Below are 20600 nucleotides of genomic sequence, written 5' to 3'. Positions count from 1 at the left end.
TTCATTTGAAGCTCTCCATATATATAGGGGAACGATCCAATGAGATTATTATTTTTTGCGAGACCCGAGTATAATGAATAAGATAATATATAGTGCTAAATAATGCAGTGTATAATGTTGAATAACAATATTCGAAAAATTAGTAAAATTTTCGTTCACTCCAGGATTACCCTGGTAAAAAAACTCCCCTCCAAGTAAATATGAGCCATAGGATACATTAAATCAACGCCTATAAATCAATCTAAGATATCACAATATATGAGTGATCTCATTGGAAGTTTGGAACGCTCCCCATATATATATATATATATATATATATATATATATATATATATATATAGAGGTGGCCTACCGTGAGAGCACATTTTAAAATAGGGTTAAGTACCAATACCCCCCCCAACGTTGGGGCCCCTATCGCGTATAGGACCCTATAGTCAGGGTAGGCGTTGTTTACTACCTCAGCGTGGCTAAACCTAAGCAAATCCCCCCTGCGTTTTAACACCGTTAAGTCACCGTTAAAAAAATTATTTTTAAATTTTTTTTAATTAAGATGGTCTCTCTCTCTCTCTCCAGTACACAAACAATCATTTCCGAAGATCTCTCACAGATTAAACATAAGCATAGCTTCACCATCAAAGCAGAATAGACATAGCTACACCAGATTAAACATAAGCATAGCTTCACCATCAAAACCTTAATTTTACAGTATTTAAATAGGAAAGCAGATCAATAACAAAAGAAAGGTAAAAAAAATAGAGTCTTGAGCAGTAGACGGGCTGCCTCGCCGGAGACGTCTGAGCCATCAATTCCTGAAGTAAGAAATAATTAGAGATTTATTAATTTGAGCAGTACACGGGCTGCCCGCGCCACGGTGGTCCTCGATGGCTGCCGATAGCAGAGAGAGAGGGAGATTGAGGGAGTGAAGTAGAGAGGAGACAGAGAGCTAGAGATTGAGCGAGGGAGAAAATGACAGAGCGAGATAGAGGAAGAGAGAAGAGAGCAGGGCGGCGACCGCCGACACTGCATGCGCAGCGGCGCGACATCATGAGAGAGTGAGGAAGGGAGCTTACCTGAGACAGAAACGGTGGCGGCGGCGTTATTCGCTGGAGAACAAGAATTGTGGAGAGGAAATTAGAAACCCTAGATCTATTTCTGATTTGAGGAAAAGGGGAAGAAAATGAAGGAAAAGAGGGGAAAGAAGGGAGGTGCCGGCCTCGCCACGCCGGAGGCGGCGAGAACCGGCGACGCTCACTGGAAAAGGAAGGAGAGAGACGGTATAGCAAAGAGGGAAAAAGAACGCAGAGGAGAGTAGAGAGGATGCTCGATGGGGGGGGGGGGAGAGAGAGAGAGAGACCATCTTAATTAAAAAATTAAAAAAAATAATTTTTTTAACAGTGACTTAACGGTGTTAAAACGCAGGGGGGGGGGGTTGCTTAGGTTTGGCCACGTTGAGGTAGTAAACAGCGCCTACCCTGACTATAAGGTTCTATACGCGATAGGGGCCCCAATGTTTGGGGGGGGGTATTTGGTACTTAACCCTTTAAAATAAGAAATAAGAGCAATTTTTAATGTATGAATTTTATGTAGAATACGTATGAATTCGCTGTATAAAGGTACGAATTGTGAAAAATAAATTTTTGCTACCTTTGGGATTCGAACTCATGACCATAAATGCATCCAACATGATTACGAATCAACCGTAGATCTTGATGATCTAAGGGCTGAAAATGATTCTTAGTTTATATCCTAAGAAGTGCACTTATTTTAGCTCCCCCCCTTATATATATATATATATAGGGGGCGGTTATTCAATAAACCACCCTTATTTTAAGAATTACGAACCAACAAAAATGCATGAATTTTATGTATAACACGCATGAATAAACTGTATAAAGGCATGAATTGTGAAAATTAATTTTTTGCTACCTTTGGGATTCGAACTCAAGACCATGAATTTATCCAACAAGGTGATGAATCAACCGTAGATCTTGATGATCTAAGGGCTGAAAATGGTTCCTAATTTATATTTTAAGAAGCGTTCTTATTTTAGCCTTCCCCTATATATATATATATATATATATATATATATATATATATATATATATATCTCCCTCATATATGATTAGGTCTTAAATTGATTTGAAGGTGTTAATTTAATGTATCATATGGCTGATATTTATCTAGATGAGAAATTTTTTTACTAGGGTTTGAATCCTGGATGGAGTGAAAATTTTACTAAGTTTTTGAATATCGTTATTTAACACTATATAATGTCTTATTTATCAGTATATACTGCCTCATTCATTAGTCTCACATCTCACGAGAAATATCAATCTTACTAAAACGTAACTCTATATTATATTATATATATATATATATATATATATATATATATATATATATATATATATATATATATAGGGTTATATTCCATGGAGAAATCATGAACAAACATTTTTGTTTGGGGTTCGAATCCTGAAGTGACAAGATTTTCAATATGTTAAATAAAATACGTTTGTTCATCAAAATTATTAACGTGTTCATTAAAATTATTAATATGTTCAACGTTTTGCAAATTGACAAAATATATGTAGAAATGAATAAATTTAGAATAAATATATATCGTTGGATGAATCAAAATAAATGACCGAGATTTCTTCTCAATTCCCTAAATATTTGTCTTTCTCTACAGATCTTTTACACACACACACACACACACACACACACATATATATATAGGGTGTGGTTCTAAAGAGAACTACATTATTTGTGAGAACGTGAGAACCATAAAATCTAATGCATCCACTGTAAAAATTAATGCATTCACTATTAAAATTAATGCACTCAAAAAAATAAAAAAAATTGCCCCCTTCTGGATTCGAACCCAGGATTTGTATTCATCCAACAAGATGATGCATCCACCGTAGATCTTGATGATCGAATGGCTGAAAATGGTTCTCCGTTCTTTTTTCATTTGTGGTTCTTTCTTGAACCTCTCCCTATATATATATATATATATATATATATATATATATATATAGGGGAGGGCTAGAATAAAAACACTCTTAAGTGTATAAAATATAAATGATTTTCAGCCCTTAGATCATCAAGATCTACGGTTGATTCGTAACCCTTTTGGATGAATTCGTGGTCCTGGGTTCGAATCTCAAAGGTAGCAAAAATTTATTTTTCACAATTCGTAACTATGTTGGATGAATTCGTAACCCTGTTGGATAAAATTCGTACATTAAAAAATGTTTATATTTATATTTTAAGAAGTGTTTTTACTGTAGCCCTCCCCTATATATATATATATATATATATATATATATATATAGATATATTGTGTGGTTCTATTTAGAATTTTTTATTTCGTGAAAAATGAGAATAGTGAATAAATCAATAAATTCTACGAATAATCCAAGGATAACTGATGAATAGACGTATCTATTTAATATGATAAAAATCTCGATCAATCCAGGGTTCAAACTCAGACCAAAATGCTTATTCATAACAATTATTAACTTGTTTGCTATTCTCACACGCATTCTCAAATTCTCAATATATTTAGCATTCTCAATGGAACATCTCTCTCTCTCTCTCTCTCTCTATATATATATATATATATATATATATATATATATATAGGGGTGCATTCCAGTGAGGCTACTATTTTCGTGAGATAATGAGTACAATGAATAAGGCAGTGTTGAATAAGACTATAAATACTGATGAATAACTATATTAAAAAAAATTACAAAATTTTCGCTCTCTCAAGAATTCAAACCCTGGTAAAAAAATTCGCCCTTTAGATAAATATCAGTCATAAGATACATGAAATCAACACCCACAAATCAATCTAAGATCTCACCACATATAGAGGATCTCATTGGAACGCCCATATATATATATATATATATAGGGGAGGGCTAGAATAAAAACACTCTTAAGTGTATAAAATATAAATGATTTTCAGCCCTTAGATCATCAAGATCTACGGTTGATTTGTAACCCTGTTGGATGAATTCGTGGTCCTGAGTTCGAATCCCAAAGGTAGCAAAAAATTATTTTTCGCAATTCGTAACCATGTTTGATGAATTCGTAACCCTGTTGGATAAAATTCGTACATTAAAAAACGTTTATATTTATATTTTAAGAAGTGTTTTTACCGTAGCCCTCCCCTATATATATATATATATATATATATATATATATATATATATATGGTGTTGTTCAATTGATAATTTTATTTTTCATCATAAATGAGAATAATGAATAAATCAATAAAATTGATGAACATATGTATCTATTCCCAGGTCATCCCAACTTTTAGTATCCATTTGAGAGTGACACATGTTTTAATAAAGTGGTTAAGTGTGTTGTGAGTGGAATAAAGGTCTCATCTTTTATGTGAGTGTTAAAATAATAAAAGTGGAGTAAGGGTCCCACCTACTTTTACTAAAAATATAAATGGATACTAAAATGTGAGACGTCCAAAAAAGAAAAATTGGATACTTAAAGTTGGGATGGAGGGAGTATTTAATAGGGTTAAGGTGCAGATAGGCCCCTCAAGTGGAGGCCCTTAGAGCGTTTCAGTCCCCTTACTAACTGTGTGTGCAGATTGGCCCTCGAACTTAAAAAAATGGTGCAGATAGCCCCCTCTGACTTAACACCGTTATGGGCCGTTAGTCAGAAGGGGCGATCTGCACCTTTTTTTTGGAGTTCAGGGGCTAATCTGCACCTTTTCCCTTTTTGGAGTTCGGGGGCTAATCTGCACACCGTTCATTAAAAAAAATCACATCTCATCTTCTCCGACCAACTTTTCCGGCGTCAATCGCCGTCAAATGAGGAAAATCACGAAATCAAGTTCCCAAGCCCCAAATCGAGAATTCCAAATTGGCGTCATTGCTCCCGAAAATCACATAATCGAAATGGAAACTCGAATTCTCCCTCGAACGTCACCGCCCCCCAATTGCAGAATCACCCCCAACGAATCGAACTTCGCCTCGCCGTAGGCGGTGATCGTGACCCCAATCGAGATCGAGATCATGTTGGCCATGGTCTCTGATTTGGAGGCGTCCTTCTTCAACAGCACGCCGATAGTGTAGATGGCGACAGGCATCGTCGGCCTTTATCACCGGATTTCGCCAGATTTGAGATAAAGAGGCGACTCCTTATCGAGAAAAGCTAGGCGACTCCTCATCGAGAAAAGCCAGGCGGCGGGTTCCGAGGTTTAAGGCCCAAGAGAGAAAGAAAGGGGCGACGCCCTCCGCCGGCCTCGCCGGAGCTTGAATCAGCGACAACGACGATCAAATTTTGAGCGAGAGAGATGAATTAATTAAAAAGTTAAAAGGTGCAAATTAGCCCCTGAACTCCGAAAAAACGGTGCAGATCGCCCCCTTGACTAACGGCCCATAACGGTGTTAAGTCAGAGGGGCCGATCTGCACCGTTTTTTTGAGTTTGGGGGCCAATTTGCACACACAGTTAGTAAGGGGACTGAAACGCTCTAAGGGCCTCCACTTGAGGGGCCTATCTGCACCTTAACCCTATTTAATATGATAAAAATCTCGCCCCATCCATGATTCAAACCCAACCAAAATGTTTGTTCATGCAAATTAATGTCTTATTCATCAAAATTATTGACTTATTCGCGAGAGTTCACACACATTCTCAATTATCAACACATTTAACATTCTCAATGTAGGGTTACGATGAAAACAATCCTTAAACTATAAAATATGAATAATTTCTCACCCCAGAGCTATACCAAATTAACGATTCAGATTTTCATTTCAGATTAATTCGTTTCAAAAGTATTGTTAATTCATAACATCTTTACTGATAAGAACAATTTTGTAATTGAACAAATTTGACCTTCTGTCTACAACTAATTAATACTGGAAAGCACGCATATAATCTAAAAATTTAGATTTTCCATATCTATTCAATGAATCTACATTTAATCTCACTCTCTCATTTTTTTCACCATGTTTGAATATAGCCCTAGAAAGTTCTTCTCTCTTCTCTGCCATGCAAGTTAGTTCATAAATCTGAGTGTATGAATTCGTATCAGCATGCATGCTAGTTCACCACCTTTTGCATCATAGAAATCATGCAACGAAAAATACAAAAATTAATGAATGGTGTATTTCTTTCTACGATTATTATTTTCGGAACAAATTACATACTTACGAAATTAAAAATCGATAAACATAGTTTCTCACAGTCTGATTATTTTCATTTTTCTTAATATTATTTTTTTCAAGAATTTTAAATTGTAAATTCATAGTTAACATTGTATGAATCCGTAGTCGATACACGTGGTTTGTAGCAAAAAAGTTTGTTAAGGTTTTCATTTTAAGCGTGTTAGTTGGTGTGTTACCAACATGATGTGAACACGTATTTGTTGGTGTGTTACCAATAGGTTATGTTGTTTGTTAGTTGGCTAACTAACAAACATGAAAACCGTTACTCATTTTTAACCACTCGGATTTTCATCCTTGAGGTTTATTTAATCAGTTTATCTTTCTATTATGTGTATTTCTTTATTATACGATTTTATAGGCTATACAATAAAGGGGAGGGAGTGATTTTAAAAGGAGTGGGCAACGACGATTATGGATATCATGAAGATAACTACTGAAGGAAGTTACCCCAACTCATGCAATTGATCATCCATGAAGTCCACGATCTGTGGAACGTCTATATATACCAGAGAAGACCTCATTTACGAGGTTATGCATTTGAAGATCCAGAACCCTTGCTGCAAACTCGAGAGCTCCTCTAAGTTCATCATTCTACCTACCAGTGTTAGCTGTTGTATCTTCTGACAGAGATGCTGTGAGTCCAGAACAGATTATGGAATCTGTGAAGACTTCAAGCCCAGTTCTTGCAACGTTTTAAAGGAGCAACACATGTTTAAGTGGTGTTAACTTAATTAGTCGAAGACTGATCATGTTTTCCATTGAGAATGACTAAGGCAGTTTTATAGCTGTAAAGTTGTTCTTAATTGTGTTTTTATGCCTGCCTGCGTTAGCAACTCCGTCTTCTGACAGAGGCGCTGTTAGTTCAGACAGATTGTGCAATCTGTGTGATTCAAACAACACGAGTGTAGGTAGTCTTATTTAGATTGTTCCTAGAATAATCTTATGTTCGGTTAGAGAATTCCTTAGGTAGATTTACGTCTGTATAGTTTGTTCTCTTTCTGTATGTTGTTAAACTAGTCTAGCCTTAGATTAGTTCTAATTGTAAATTCTCCGAGACTAGATTCTAGGATCTAGAATGTAGAATATGTTTGTTCTCTTTTCGTATGTTGTTAAACTAGTCTAGGCTTAGATTGGTTGTTATTGTATATTCTCCAAGACTAGGTTCTAGGATCTAGAAGGTAGAATATGTTTGTTCTACTATATTGTAATTTGTAATGATTTCATCATTGTTATTTCTGCAGAAAGTATTTCTGGCGTCATCTTTTATTTTCCGTTGTTTGTCATTTACTGTGTTAGTAACACTCGAGATGACACGTGAATTTGAAACTTATGTTTGTAAGCTTGATCTTATGAATTTTGTATGTTTTATACAAAAACATTGATTTGTATAGTAAATTTAGGCACTAAATTTCTTTCAAAGTCATATTCATGTTTAAAAAAAAAATTAAGTTCGATAATACATTGTGAATTAGTGTCTAACGTTGTATGGATTCATAAATGAAAATATGTGAATTCAAGGTTGTACAGAATGAATGTATAAATAACAACACTATATATATTATACTCTAGAACGTAAAATGATGATAATGAATACTCCCTCCGTCCCACTGTAAGTGAGACCTTTTTTTTAGGCACAGGAATTAAGAAAGGTGTATTTTGTGTGTAGGTGAAAAAGTGAAAATGTGTTTAAAGGGAAAAACTTTTATCCAAAAAGGAAAGAGTCTCACTTACAGTGGGACGCCCAAAATAGAAAGAGTCTCAGATATAGTGGGACGGAGGGGGTAATAATTAAGAAGAAACGTCCTTCAATATCTGAATTCTCCATATTCAACGTGTGAAAGTTCAGAAAAGAAAAAAATTATGTTCAGATGATGGTTTTGTTAATTTATGTTTCAGAAAAAATTGATAAACATGCATTTTTGCCTCTTGGTATGTCATATTTGACGCTTATAAGTTGTGAGGATTTTGTATGTTTGATAGTTTATTTGAGTGAATATTGGTTTATTGTCGAGAACTTGTTATTTCCTTGTTGTTTGAGCAAATTTTCAGAAATATGGAAGCTTAATATGAGTTCGTGAGTGCAAATGGATCAGAAATCGAACATCAGTCGAAGGAGAACGGGCCGAAATAAAATTGTTGCACAAAGCTGTTAGGACTTCGTGGTGCAGGCCGCAGCCCAGACCGCGGACTTTTCGGCAACGAACGTGGGCTGATCACGCAGCCATGTCTCGGAGCGCGTTTTTGCTCGAATTTTTTCTCATTTTTTTTAGTTTTTCACCTAATTTTCGATCCTACACGGTTTTGACCTATACTTTGAGACATATGACATATAAATACTCCCCATAAACATATTGTAGAGACTTTACTTTTGCTCATATTTATACTTGGAGAACTTGAAGAGACGCAAGACTTGAAGATTGGAAGCAAGAATTGAAGATTTATCACAACTTTTTGAGTTTTATCATTAGGATGATTTATTTTATTTTTGATTGTTCATTGCTAGTTATGTCTATGTGTGGCTAGTAATCTTTTATTCTAGGGTTTTGGTAGTAAACAGATGATGGTTTCCTTTTTGTGTTATCCTTTTTGTGTTCTTGTGCTTATTGTTTGCTTTATTGATTGACCACTAATTTTACATGATTATTTGTATTAATTTGACATCGAGAGATAATTATTATTGTCTGAACTAAGAACACGGAATATATTTGTCAATATTTGTCAAAGGAACTTGAGACTTATGTGAGGACGTTAATCCTTGGAACTTTTAGGAGTTATATGTTTAAGTGTGATTCAGGGACGGTAGTCTTGCATGTAATTCATCACTATTTTCTTAGTAACAAAAACTACAACTAACACAGTGTAATTATAGCAAACTAACGGGCTACGAAACCATAACGGCGAGGACCCATAGGGAAAAACACCGTGAGAGGAAAAAAGAGTCAAGAAATGTGCAGGAGCTCCATAGCAGGAATCCCATGACAATCAAAATTCAAGAGCATCATCCTCCGTATGAATATAAGAATCCATGATGTCCCCCCAACGTTGAGGATAGACCGTTTGAATATCAGAATCCATGATGTCCCCCCAACGTTGAGGATAGACCGTTTGAATATCAGAATCCATGATGTCCCCCCAACGTTGAGAAGAGACCGCCGTCATCGCAAGACCAGCTGCATCCCCGGGAGTGGAGATAGAAGCAGGATGTCGTAACCTTTGCTTTATAGAGGTATCAGAAATCCCCCCTTTCCCGACTTGCTTGGTAGCGCCCTTAGGACGCCCTCGGCCTCGCTTGGCCGTAGAAGCTTCAGTGAGCTCGACTGTTGAGTCTGAGGCTGGGCGAACCTGATCAAGAGGCACAGTTGCATGAGTCGAGTCATCATGCAGAGGGACGATTGAAGCACCAGACTCAGGGGTGCGATCGATGCCAGGCTCTTCCTGAGATGCTGAAGTCGTAATAGCGGCTGTGGGTATGCCGCTACTAGAATTAGGCACAACATCATTTAGAGACATATCGGGAGACTCAACAACAAAGTTTTCGTCCACCCTGTCGCAATCTGTTTCGACCACCTTCTCATCATCTTTATGAAACACGCCGTAACGTTTTTCCAATCCAATCGGCTGAAGATCACTATCCTTGACATTAGGTTCATTAACCTGTTCCTTAGGCTGCCAAGCAGGCTTGGGATCCACCTTAGTAGCTCTTTCATGATTCTCCTCAACTTGATCAGCCGCTTCCTCATTCTTCTGCTTGCCTTTTGCTTTCACAACTCTCCGGCATTTGTCCGTGGAATGACCAGTGATTTTACAACGAGAACAGAACAACGGCAAAGATTCGAAACCAAATTCAATGTAGAAAGAATTATTACCATCATCGATGTACATTGAATTGAGAAGGGGCAGCGCCATATTGATTTCCACAAGGACCCTGGCGAAGTGCCCCACTTGGCCATTAGCAGAAACGTTGTCAATACGCAACGGATGTCCTAGGGCTCGATCAATATTAGCAATAATAACTGGAGTCCATAATTCCACCGGGAGGTAATACACCCTTACCCACACTTGCGCAAGAGATGTGGTTTCTTTATAAGGATCAAAGTATCTGCACCATTCTCGAAGACGTATGTGACCCGTTGAAAGCTGGAGGATCGCATTTCCTTTTGCCTTTTTTTTTGCTTCCAGCGTATTGAATTTGATAGTAAAGAATCCCTTAGCCATAGGAATGAATTGGCAATCCGAGCACTGCCAGATACGCTGCAACTCTAGCGTAATATCCGCGAACGAACGCGGCTTGTCGCCTTTGCGAAGGATCATCCTCCCGATCAAAGCAAACTGGAATTCATCTAGACGCTGTTGATACTCTGATTTCGGGATCGATAAAGTAACGACCTCCCCCTCACGTTTCGAATGAAGGGTACGAAGGCCATAAACAGGAAAATCAGGCTTCTTGATAATGGTAGGCCGAACTTTCGCGGCATAAGAGATAGGTTCGCTGGACGACTGGATGAGCTGTTCTGAGTCGTGTAATCCTCCAGAAGGCTTTTCTGTATCAGCATGAGGCGTCGACTGCAGAGAGTGCATCTTAGTAGCATCGAGTTGTAACAGCAAACAAGCTTCGGCGGCGCTAGTAACGGCCGAAGTGGCGATGCTTGTATTTGCAGCAGCGGCTAGGGGCAGCGGCTGAAGAGAGTGCCTCTTAGAGGCGTCTAGAGGTCGTGGAGGATCGAAGTTTGTGGAGATAGGAGGGAGGTTGAGAGCCCCCTTGTCATGAATTCCGGCCGGCGAACGGAGATCCATCGACCAGCAGAGGAGATGCTGCTTAGGGTCTGGGCAAGCGGGCGTCGACGAACTGAAACCAGATCGGAAACCAGAGAACCAGATCTGAAACGGACCAGATCTGAGCCGCCGCCCAGAGCTGTTGCGGGTTTTGGGCTGGAATCGAGGTCGCCGGTGTAACCTCCGACTCGCCTACGAGCTGCGACCGGCTGGATTCCGTCCAGCGAGAGCGGCGCTTCTCCCTGCTGAAAACGCCTCCCCTCGACGCAGGCTTCTCCAGCGTGCTGACGAGCAGCGGGCTTCGTCAGGCGAGGTCGCGCGACGTCGTCGGCGTCGCGGATCTGGCGGCAGCGACGGGCTGACTGGAACGAGAAGGGAGCAGCGGCTGCTGCTGCAAACCCAATTCCCAAAGCCTTGCTGCTCCTGTAGCGATGACCTCTCTCTCTCTCTAATAGCAGATGAACCCAGCGGTGGCGAGATGCGAAAGCTGCGCGCCGTGTAGTGGGCAGGAACCCAGCAGAACAAAACAGATAAAAACAAGAGAATAATTAAATCAAATAATAAAATACTCTGATAAAATAAATAAATAAAAAGAAATAACTCAGATATATAAAATACTGATCATAGGGATGTAAATTTATTAATCAAATTCATATAATCAACCTATTAATCCTAATTATCAGTTTAATCCAGTTCTGATGAGAGATCACAAATATTATCAAACACTCTCGCTAGAGCAGCATATGACAATGGATTAATAAATTCTCTATTTTCGCTAGGTCTCAAGAAAATCTACTAACTCCCAACAGCTCACAAGAATAGCTCCCTATGATCCACCTATCTCCGCTAGGTCTCAAGGTTAAAATCATATCATATATATATTTCTGAATCCGCTAAACAGTTTTCTTTGCTAGGTCTCAAAGCGAATATGTACACATGCAAATTATTGGCCATATAATCCACAAGAAATCAAACACCAAGAATTATGAATAAAAAACCGAAAGGCAAAAAGGTATCAATAAATCAATTACATAAATTCAATCAATTATTTACAAGTCCTAAAATCAGATAAAGAACTAGGCAGACATCAGGAAATAAATGAAAGTCATAGTAATAAATAAGAAAGCAATAAAAATAAATAAAATTGATAAAACCCAGAAGAAATTCTAAAGTGATAGCTTGAATCTTGAAATCTTGAATCTTGCAGGAAAATAAATCTAATCTATAAAAACAATAAAATTCTAAGTCTAAAAGAAAGAAAATATGAAAAGAGGTGAAGCAAGATAAAGAAAAAATCTAATAGGTCAAGAAAATGACCTATATATAGGCACATGAGAAAAAATATAGTTAGAGCTCAAAAAAACACTAAAAAACGCCTAAAAATAAGATTTCCCGGATGCGCGGCGGCCTCCCCGGTGATCGCTGCGCTCCTGGCCAAAAATCCGCCTTTTTCGACGACCTTCCTGGCAGTCGTCGCCGTCACTGAGTTTTCGGCGGTCGCCGGCTGGGTCGCCGACCGCCGTGCAAATTTCCTTCTTCAGCTGATGAATCGCCACTATTGCGCGCGAGTTTCTTGTTTCGGCCATATCTCCCTCTTCCGAACTTCAATTTTTGATCTGTTTACACTCACAAACTTGTATCGAGATGAAGTACAACTTCTATTTCAGAACGTTTTTTCAAATTCGGACTTAATATTCCTGTAAATTCTATCAAAGTTCGAGTAAGTATCATATTTCACAAGATAGAGCAATATAAGCACAAAACAACTATCCAACACTCAATTTCCTATAAAATTAACATTATATAAACACTAAAAAACCATGGAAACATGAGTATTATCAGTAGTCCGCAGTTTGTATGCCACAAAAGTGGGTATAAATTAATTTTGAGATTGGCTTAGGAAGAACTTGTCATTGATTATTGAACTGAATTTGTCTAATTTCCTGAATCTCTTGAAACCATAGCCTTGTGATATTTATTCTTCATAGTTTTTGTCTCTTTCTACTTGTGTGGATTTTATTACTGCTGTCATTTATTTTAATTGTTAAAAAAATCAAACCTTATTTTCTGTCATCCAGATAGATGATAATAGTTTAGTAATCATTAGAAATCAATCTCTGTAGTAATCATTAGAAATCAATCTCTGTGAAATATGATCTTACTTGCTGTTATACTTAATTACACTCGTAAATTTGCAGCGTGTGAAAAAAATAAGCTAACAAAAATATAAATCTTATGAATTGGATTTAATATAGAAGATAATATTTTATTAAATGATGTAATCCCTACAATCTTGGGGTAACTGAATCTTTTAAGGTAAAATTACTTAACAGCCCCATAGAAACCTGACGTGAGTTTATGGGCTGAAAAATAAGGTGAAATCTGACCATCCAATTTTATTGATCTAAGGGCTAATATTGGTTCTTATTTTATAGGTCAAAAATCTCGCATCCTTCAAAATTTGAATTCAGATAGAAATGCTTGTTGATACGGAACGCTGACTTGTTTAGAGAAATTATTGACTTATTCACACGCATACTCACGGAACGTTGATTCATACGAAACTTGTGTGACTTGAGGTTATAAATGTTATAGTCGTATGTGTTATCATTTTATTAATTTGGTCAGTTATTGCATGAAGTCTCACATTGAGTATACTTTGTATGTTTATCTCAGATTTAATAATTTCAAATTTTTAAGAACGGAGGCACGTGGAAGATTGAGTGGCGGATCAAATATTTTGAATTTAATTTTACTTAAAGATATTATGTTGAGTAAAGTATTTTAAATAAAAATTTATTTCATGATTTATTAAATATTTATTTATGATTTTTTGCATGAATATTTATATAAATTTTAATTAGATTGGCGTTACACCATACATTCAATTATTTTATTAAAACTCATATTGTCTCGTCTTAAGACTATTTTTTGTGTATGGAAGGAATATAAAAATATTTTTATAATTTTAATTATAAATTATAATATAAAGTGATTATCCATCAAAACCGAAACCGATTATATGTTAGGGCTTGTTTGCTATGCATGATAAGTGTGGGATAGATACATATAACACCTTAATATGTTGTTTGCTTCGAAATTCAAAGTCCTTTAGAAATTAATGGTCCGTTATCTATTATTCATATCTTTTGGATTCTGTATCACACTTGAGAGATATGACAAATTAAAAAAAAATTAGATATCTTACCTAACATAATATTGATATCTAATAAATTTAACAGATATCACAATAAAAAATATCACGTCTTATCACGTATCACGTAGCATTCCAGCCCTGATTATACTAAAACTAATGATATTTTGGGTCTAGGATTTAAGGTCCGTCGAGAGCTGTCAATCGCTACTCAAGAGTGTGAGTGAACCCCACTCCATTAAACAAATCCCAGCAGGCAAGAAGTTTTGAATAATAATGTAGATCTACTTTTCAATTTATAGTAATTTTTATATGTTAAAATAATGGTGTGCTGGATTTGAAATGTTTTTCATTTAATTTATTTTATAATTTATCATAGTATTTAAATTATATGTTGGGTCAAAATTAAAGTTGTAGCAGTTTAGTGACAAGTTAAAAGATCTGAGTGCGTTGAATGATGCTTATTTATTAGAAACATGTCTTTCCATATTTGTGCATCTCTTTCCTGACCTTGGAGCTTGCCAAAACAAGTAGAACAAAAATTTAATGTTTCATATTTTTAAGTGAGGAACTTTAACTAGAAAAACTCCACAGTGGCATATCATCTTCCAGTTCGAGTTCGGGTTCCGGTTGGATGTGATTATTGAAGAGGGGTGGTGGAGAGAGCATCAACCCCTCAGCCATATCCGACACCAATCCATCCATTCCAAACATACCTTCTTCATCCATCAAAAATGGATTCTCCGTGAACGCGGCGGCTTCGGCGACAGCCTCGGGAACTGACTCGGCCTCGGCTGACTGAGGGCGGAAAGCCTCGGCCGCCTCGGCCGCGGCCTTCTGAATGTCCTGAGCGCTCGTCGACGCCGGAACGGGCAGCCGCCATGTGGAGTCGGCGAAATTGAGGCAAGCGGAACGCCCTCTTAATGCAATGGCGGCCACATCATGTGCACGCGCCGCCATTTCGGCGGTGTCGAAAGTGCCAAGCCAGATCCTTGATTTTTTGTTGGGCTCTCTAATCTCGCAGACCCACTTGCCGGAATTCCGCAAGCGCACGCCGCGGTACACAGGGTGGCGCGTCTCGCGGAACTTCTTCCTTCCGGCCCGCTTCTTCGGGCTGTCGCAAGCTAGAATGACATGTCTATCATCTGAAAGAATAGCAGTGGCGCTGGAGCTTCCGCTGGGGGTTGAAGAAGATGATGAGGGTGAACACACGCCGCCAGTGAAGGACTCTGACTTGGAGCTCCCAGTCCCAGACATATCCATATATATGTTTAGACAAATATAAAATGTGAAGAATGAGTAACTAGTGTTTGAGGTTTGGATAGTTGTTTGAACATTGAATTTGTGGGGAATGAGTCATATATATAGAGAGTAGAGAGGTGTATATGTGGGGGTGGAGGTGGGTTCGAGGTGAGGGGCAAAAATTCATCTTTCATTTTGGTGTGCGTGGATGAAAACAGCACTGCTGCACCATTGGTGCGTGGTATTCACAGCGTGTGGAGAGATGCTTTATTTTTCTTTAGTTTTTATTTTACTTCTTTTTTTACCATTTGACTAATTGTAATATAATTAAAATATTTATCAAATTAAAGGTTATGATAATATCTTAAATTATATATACTGTTATCTACAAAATGAAAAATTATAATGTAAAAATGATGCTTGTTTAAAGTTTATTTATTTTTTTATTTCTCAAAAAAAAGTCTATTTTTTTTAAAAAGATCTCTATCAGTTCTCCTTTTTTCTTTATAAATCGATTTTTTAATTTAATTTTAGTTTCTCTTTTGCCTTGCTTTCTTTTTAAAGTTTTTCATTTCTCTTGTTTTATACAAAAATTAAATTTAGATTTTCTTTTGATTTTCCATAATTTTCAGGTTTTATTATGCAAATTTCTCTTTAGAGCACCCGCAGCAGGACTTGCAGAGCGAGCGCAAGCCCAGTTTGCATGAGCCCATTTTCGTTTGCGGGCCAAGAGCGCGCGATGCGCGGCTCGCGTGCGCGTATTGAATGTGCATGAGGAGAGTGAGACGTGTGCAGCCAGGTACGAAGAAAAAATTGGCAAAAAAAATTTTTTAAAAATCTGGGAAAGAGCTGTTTGTTTCAATATTTTACTTTTTTTCCATTTTGTGACAAAGCCGTTGAATGCAACAACATTCTTAATTTTCCTTTTTATTTTATATTTTTTATTCCTTACTTTTTTTCCTATAAATACTACACTCTTTAACCTTCAATAACACAAATTACTTCTTCATCCATCTCATCTTCAATTTTTCTTTCTTTCCTTTTATTTTGATAAAAAAAAATGGAGCATGATTAGGAAAATTGGTGGAACAATCACCCCCAAAATTCGGCACTGTCGCCGCTCAATCCAAATTCGTTTGGTAGAGCCTTCTCGCCGTTCTCTCAAGAATCAAACGCCTTCACTCCAGCGGATCTTGAGGGAATTAACTTGAACAAGAATTTTTTCAAGATGATGATGTGACAGAGATACTGTCCATGCTGATGACGACAAAGTAACACGATGGCTACACTCCGGCGGAGACAATGTTCATATGCCCATTGTGGGCTGAGACTACTCTAAACATCGTCAAGAGGGCCAGTCGAAAGGCTCTCGTCTATTGGGGATGCATTGTCACGAAGTACAACGAGCAACGATCTCTCAACACCCTTCAACGGGACGTGAAGCAAATCAAGTCGCACTTTCGACGCGTCCAAAATGACGTCAAGATATGGAGGCCATATACAAAAATTGTCAAGCGAATTAAGGAAGTGACATGAGTGATGATCAAATCATTGATCGAGCTCAAAGGTTGTATGCCTTCGAGCATAGGGGTCAATTCAAATATTCCTACGCTTAGCTTGTGCTCTGTGAATCTCAAAGATTCGCTTCTATTGGTTCAGATGTTCATTCCTTGATAAACACTCATTTTGTATTATTTTTTAATCTTAGTGCTTAAAGTGTTAGGATTATGCCTAATTGTGATATCTTTTGGTATGTGTTTTATATGCTTTTGCGATATTACGTTTGGGTATAGTTTTGGCTATTTCGATACAGGCTTGAGTGTTTTGAAAGTTAAATATGGATAATGAAGATCTAAGGTTCGAGTTTCAAGTGTTCCGAGCGCAAGAATCAAAGAAACGAGCTCAAAAAATGAGGAAATGGACGGAACAACGGACCAACAACAACCTAGCCGACAAGCGCCGCCAGCAGAAGAAATATTGCATGAGGCCTACGATCTCGACGGCGCCCGCCACAGAGGGCATTGGAAATACGAAGATGATGGCGATCCATCCGGCGACTGCCAGTATGGTCGTCGTCCGCTGAATTTTTTTTGCATTAGGGGCGGTGATCGCCGCCCCGACTGCCGCGCATACGAGATTCTTTTATTTTATGCGTTTTCTGTATTTTCCCTGAGACTATAAATAGATCTCTCTAATGACCTATTGAGTGTTCCAGACTTTTATTTTGAGTTTCATAGCTTTAGAATTTTCATTGCTTTCTAGTTTTTAGAGCTTGGATTGGATTTATGCAAGATTGAAGATTCAAGTTGTTGCTATTGGTTTATTCCAGGTTTTATTTAATTCAGTTTTTACAATTTCTTTCTTTTTAATTATGTTTATGTTTTCTTGTGCTATGTCTGACTAGTTCATTTATCTGAACCTAAGGTTTGTACATAGTTGATTGAATATGTGTTATTTGATTTATTGATATCAATTTGCCCTCTAGCATGTGATATATAATTCTTGGTGCTTGATTTCTTGTGAATTATCTGGTCAATAGTTTGCATGTCTAGTTGTCCAGTTTGAGTATTGAATGTGATAATTGTTCAGCTGATTCAGGAATGCATGATATAGTTTTGCCTTGAGTCTTGAATGTGATAGGTGAGCTATACAAAGCTATTATTTGTGTGCTATTTGGAGTTAATTTATTCCTTTGAGACTTGAATTTTGTGGAGGATGAATCCAACAATCACGGAAGCGACGTCGGCAACGTCTGAATCGATGGGCACTAGCAACCTAAAACCACTAGCAACGTTAGAGCCCTCCGAAGAGCACCGGTGGGGGTATCGATGGAAGGGCCTCCGACGCTCAAGTCAGTAAACAATTGTAATAAAAATCGTATTGAAAGCAATTGAAAGTAAATGAAATAGTGATTAGGATCGATTTAGTAGACGGAGTTGAAGGCGATTGAGCAATGAGCGAGGGCCGTTGGGTCGTCCCGGTTGATCTGATCACCGAAAAACCTAAGGCTGAGAGCGTGGAGGCAGAATAATGCTAGAGAATGTGTTAGAATGAGAATGATCGTAAGTATCAGTCTGAGTGTTAATGACGGCGTGTCCCCCCATTGTGTTAATGAAGTAGTATATATAGGTATAGGCCTGACGGCTAGGGTTTTCCTGGCACGTCCCCTTAAACCCTGGTCGTTCCGATATTTGGGGATCGTATCCCTGACCTCGTTCCTTTCTTTCTCTCCAAGTCGCTGCCCTTCTAGGGTTTGTTGGAATATTCTTTGAAACCCTAGCGGCTCCGAATTTTTAGGAAATGATCTTCCGCGACTTTCGTTTGACCTAGTCACCCACGTTTGACTAGGTTTTCGTAAGCGTATAATTCCGTTTGTTTGCTTTCGTGTTGAGGTGTTTACTATGGTGCCGCTGCCAGGGCGGAAGGGTCACGCCTCTGCCCGAGCAGAGAGATCATGCCGCTGTCAGAGCAGAGGGGTCGCTCCTCTGCCAGAGCAGAGGAATCGTTGATTCCTCTGACGAAGACTTCGCTGATTCCTCTGGCGAGGCGCAGAGGAATCGCGGTGAGCAGGGAAATCGCCCCGAGCAGAGAATTCGCTGATCCCTCTGGCGAGGGTTTCGCTGACTCCTCTGGCGAGGACTTCATTGATTCCTCTGGCGAGGGTTTCGCTGACTCCTCTGGTGAGGACTTCGCTGATTCCTCTGGCGAGGCGCCAGAGCAATCGCGGCGAGCAGGAAAGTCGCCCCGAGTAGAGAATTCGCTGATCCCTCTGGCGAGGGTTTCGCTGACTCCTCTGGCGAAGACTTCGCTGATTTCTCTGGCGAGGCGCCAGAGGAATCGCGGTGAGCAGGAAGGTCGCCCCGAGCAGAGGAATCGCGGTGAGCAGGAAAGTCGCCCCGAGCAGAGAATTCGCTAGTCCCTCTAACGAGGGTTCCGCTGACTTTTCTGGCGAGGGTTTCGCTGACTCCTCTGGCGAGGACTTCGCTGATTCCTCTGGCGAGGCGCCAGAGGAATCGCGGCGAGCAGGAAAGTCGCCCCGAGTAGAGAATTCGCTGATCCCTCTGGCGAGGGTTTCGCTGACTCCTCTGGCGAAGACTTCGCTGATTCCTCTGGCGAGGCGCCAGAGGAATCACGGCGAGCAGGAAGGTCGCCCCGAGCAGAGGAATCGCGGCGAGCAGGAAAGTCACCCCGAGCAGAGAATTCGCTAGTCCCTCTAGCAAGGGTTCCGCTGACTTCTGGTCAGTCGGATTTTATCCACTACAGTTTGTCCCCCACTCCATAGTTGGAATTCTTTTAACTATGGAGTGCAATTTAACTTGTATAGAGTGCGCATAGTGAGCAGGGCGTTGCCCTTTTCTTTGCTTCCCGGCAGTTCGCGTGAAATAGGTGAGCCGGAAAAACGTGGAATTAAATGGTCGGGGTGACATAACATTGGGTGTCCTAGAACCGCGGCACTTTCAAAGCCCCAAAATGTATCCAATGGCGTTGGATGTTACGGTGGTGATGAATCATAAATGAAATAGATATAGAATCAATCGGTGAATTGTTGTTGAATCGCGAATTGTACCTAGTGTTTGATTGGAAAGGTGAGAGAGGATAATTGGATTGTTGAGAGCACGAGAGTGAATTGTTGTAGTGTTGCAAGCAAATATAGCGTAGGTTTCAGATTACGCGTACATGTCTATTTATAAACCCATGCTGGAGGTAAGATAGTAAATTCGTTGCTAAAACATGCACCTTGCGTGGTCGAAGGCATAGGAGTAAATTTGCCCCTAGGCGGGAGATTTCTCTGGCGAAGGCCATTTATCTGGCAAGAGCCATTTCTCTGGCGAAGGCCATTTCTCTGGCGAATGTGATTTCTCTGGCGAAGGCCATTTCTCTGGCGAAGGCCATCTCTCTGGCAAACGTGATTTCTCTGGCAACAGCCATTTCTTTGGCGAAGGCCATTTCTCTGGCAAAGCGAAAATTTTTCGATTTGGGAGAGGCGCACTTTGCGCTGACGGACGCGATGGGTCTTTACCTTAGGTTCGTGAAAATGGGCTTGTGCCTTGTATAAGTAAGTTCTTCCCCCCCATTTAGACTTAGTTGTTGAAACTTAAGTCTAAATTCAGGACGTTCGGGGTGGGACGGGCTTGCGTCTTTTAAATGAAGTTTTCTTCCTCCCATTTAGACTTAGTTGTTTAAACTTAAGTCTAAATTCAAGAGGTTCGGAGTGAGATGGGCG

General features: G+C 39.0%; 1 protein-coding gene across 1 annotated transcript; it reads right to left on the bottom strand.

Moving 5' to 3' along the window:
- Positions 1–14580: 14580 nt before the first annotated feature.
- Positions 14581–15479, bottom strand: LOC130993523 (dehydration-responsive element-binding protein 1A-like). Its single transcript, XM_057918449.1, has one exon. The coding sequence runs from the start codon at positions 15395–15397 to the stop codon at positions 14708–14710; it is 690 nt and encodes a 229-aa protein (XP_057774432.1). The 5' UTR covers positions 15398–15479; the 3' UTR covers positions 14581–14707.
- Between the last annotated feature and the right edge of the window lie 5121 nt (positions 15480–20600).

Source organism: Salvia miltiorrhiza, chromosome 7, assembly GCF_028751815.1.
Source record: "Salvia miltiorrhiza cultivar Shanhuang (shh) chromosome 7, IMPLAD_Smil_shh, whole genome shotgun sequence".
NCBI lineage: Eukaryota > Viridiplantae > Streptophyta > Magnoliopsida > Lamiales > Lamiaceae > Salvia > Salvia miltiorrhiza.
This window is presented reverse-complemented; position numbering and strand designations above follow the sequence as displayed.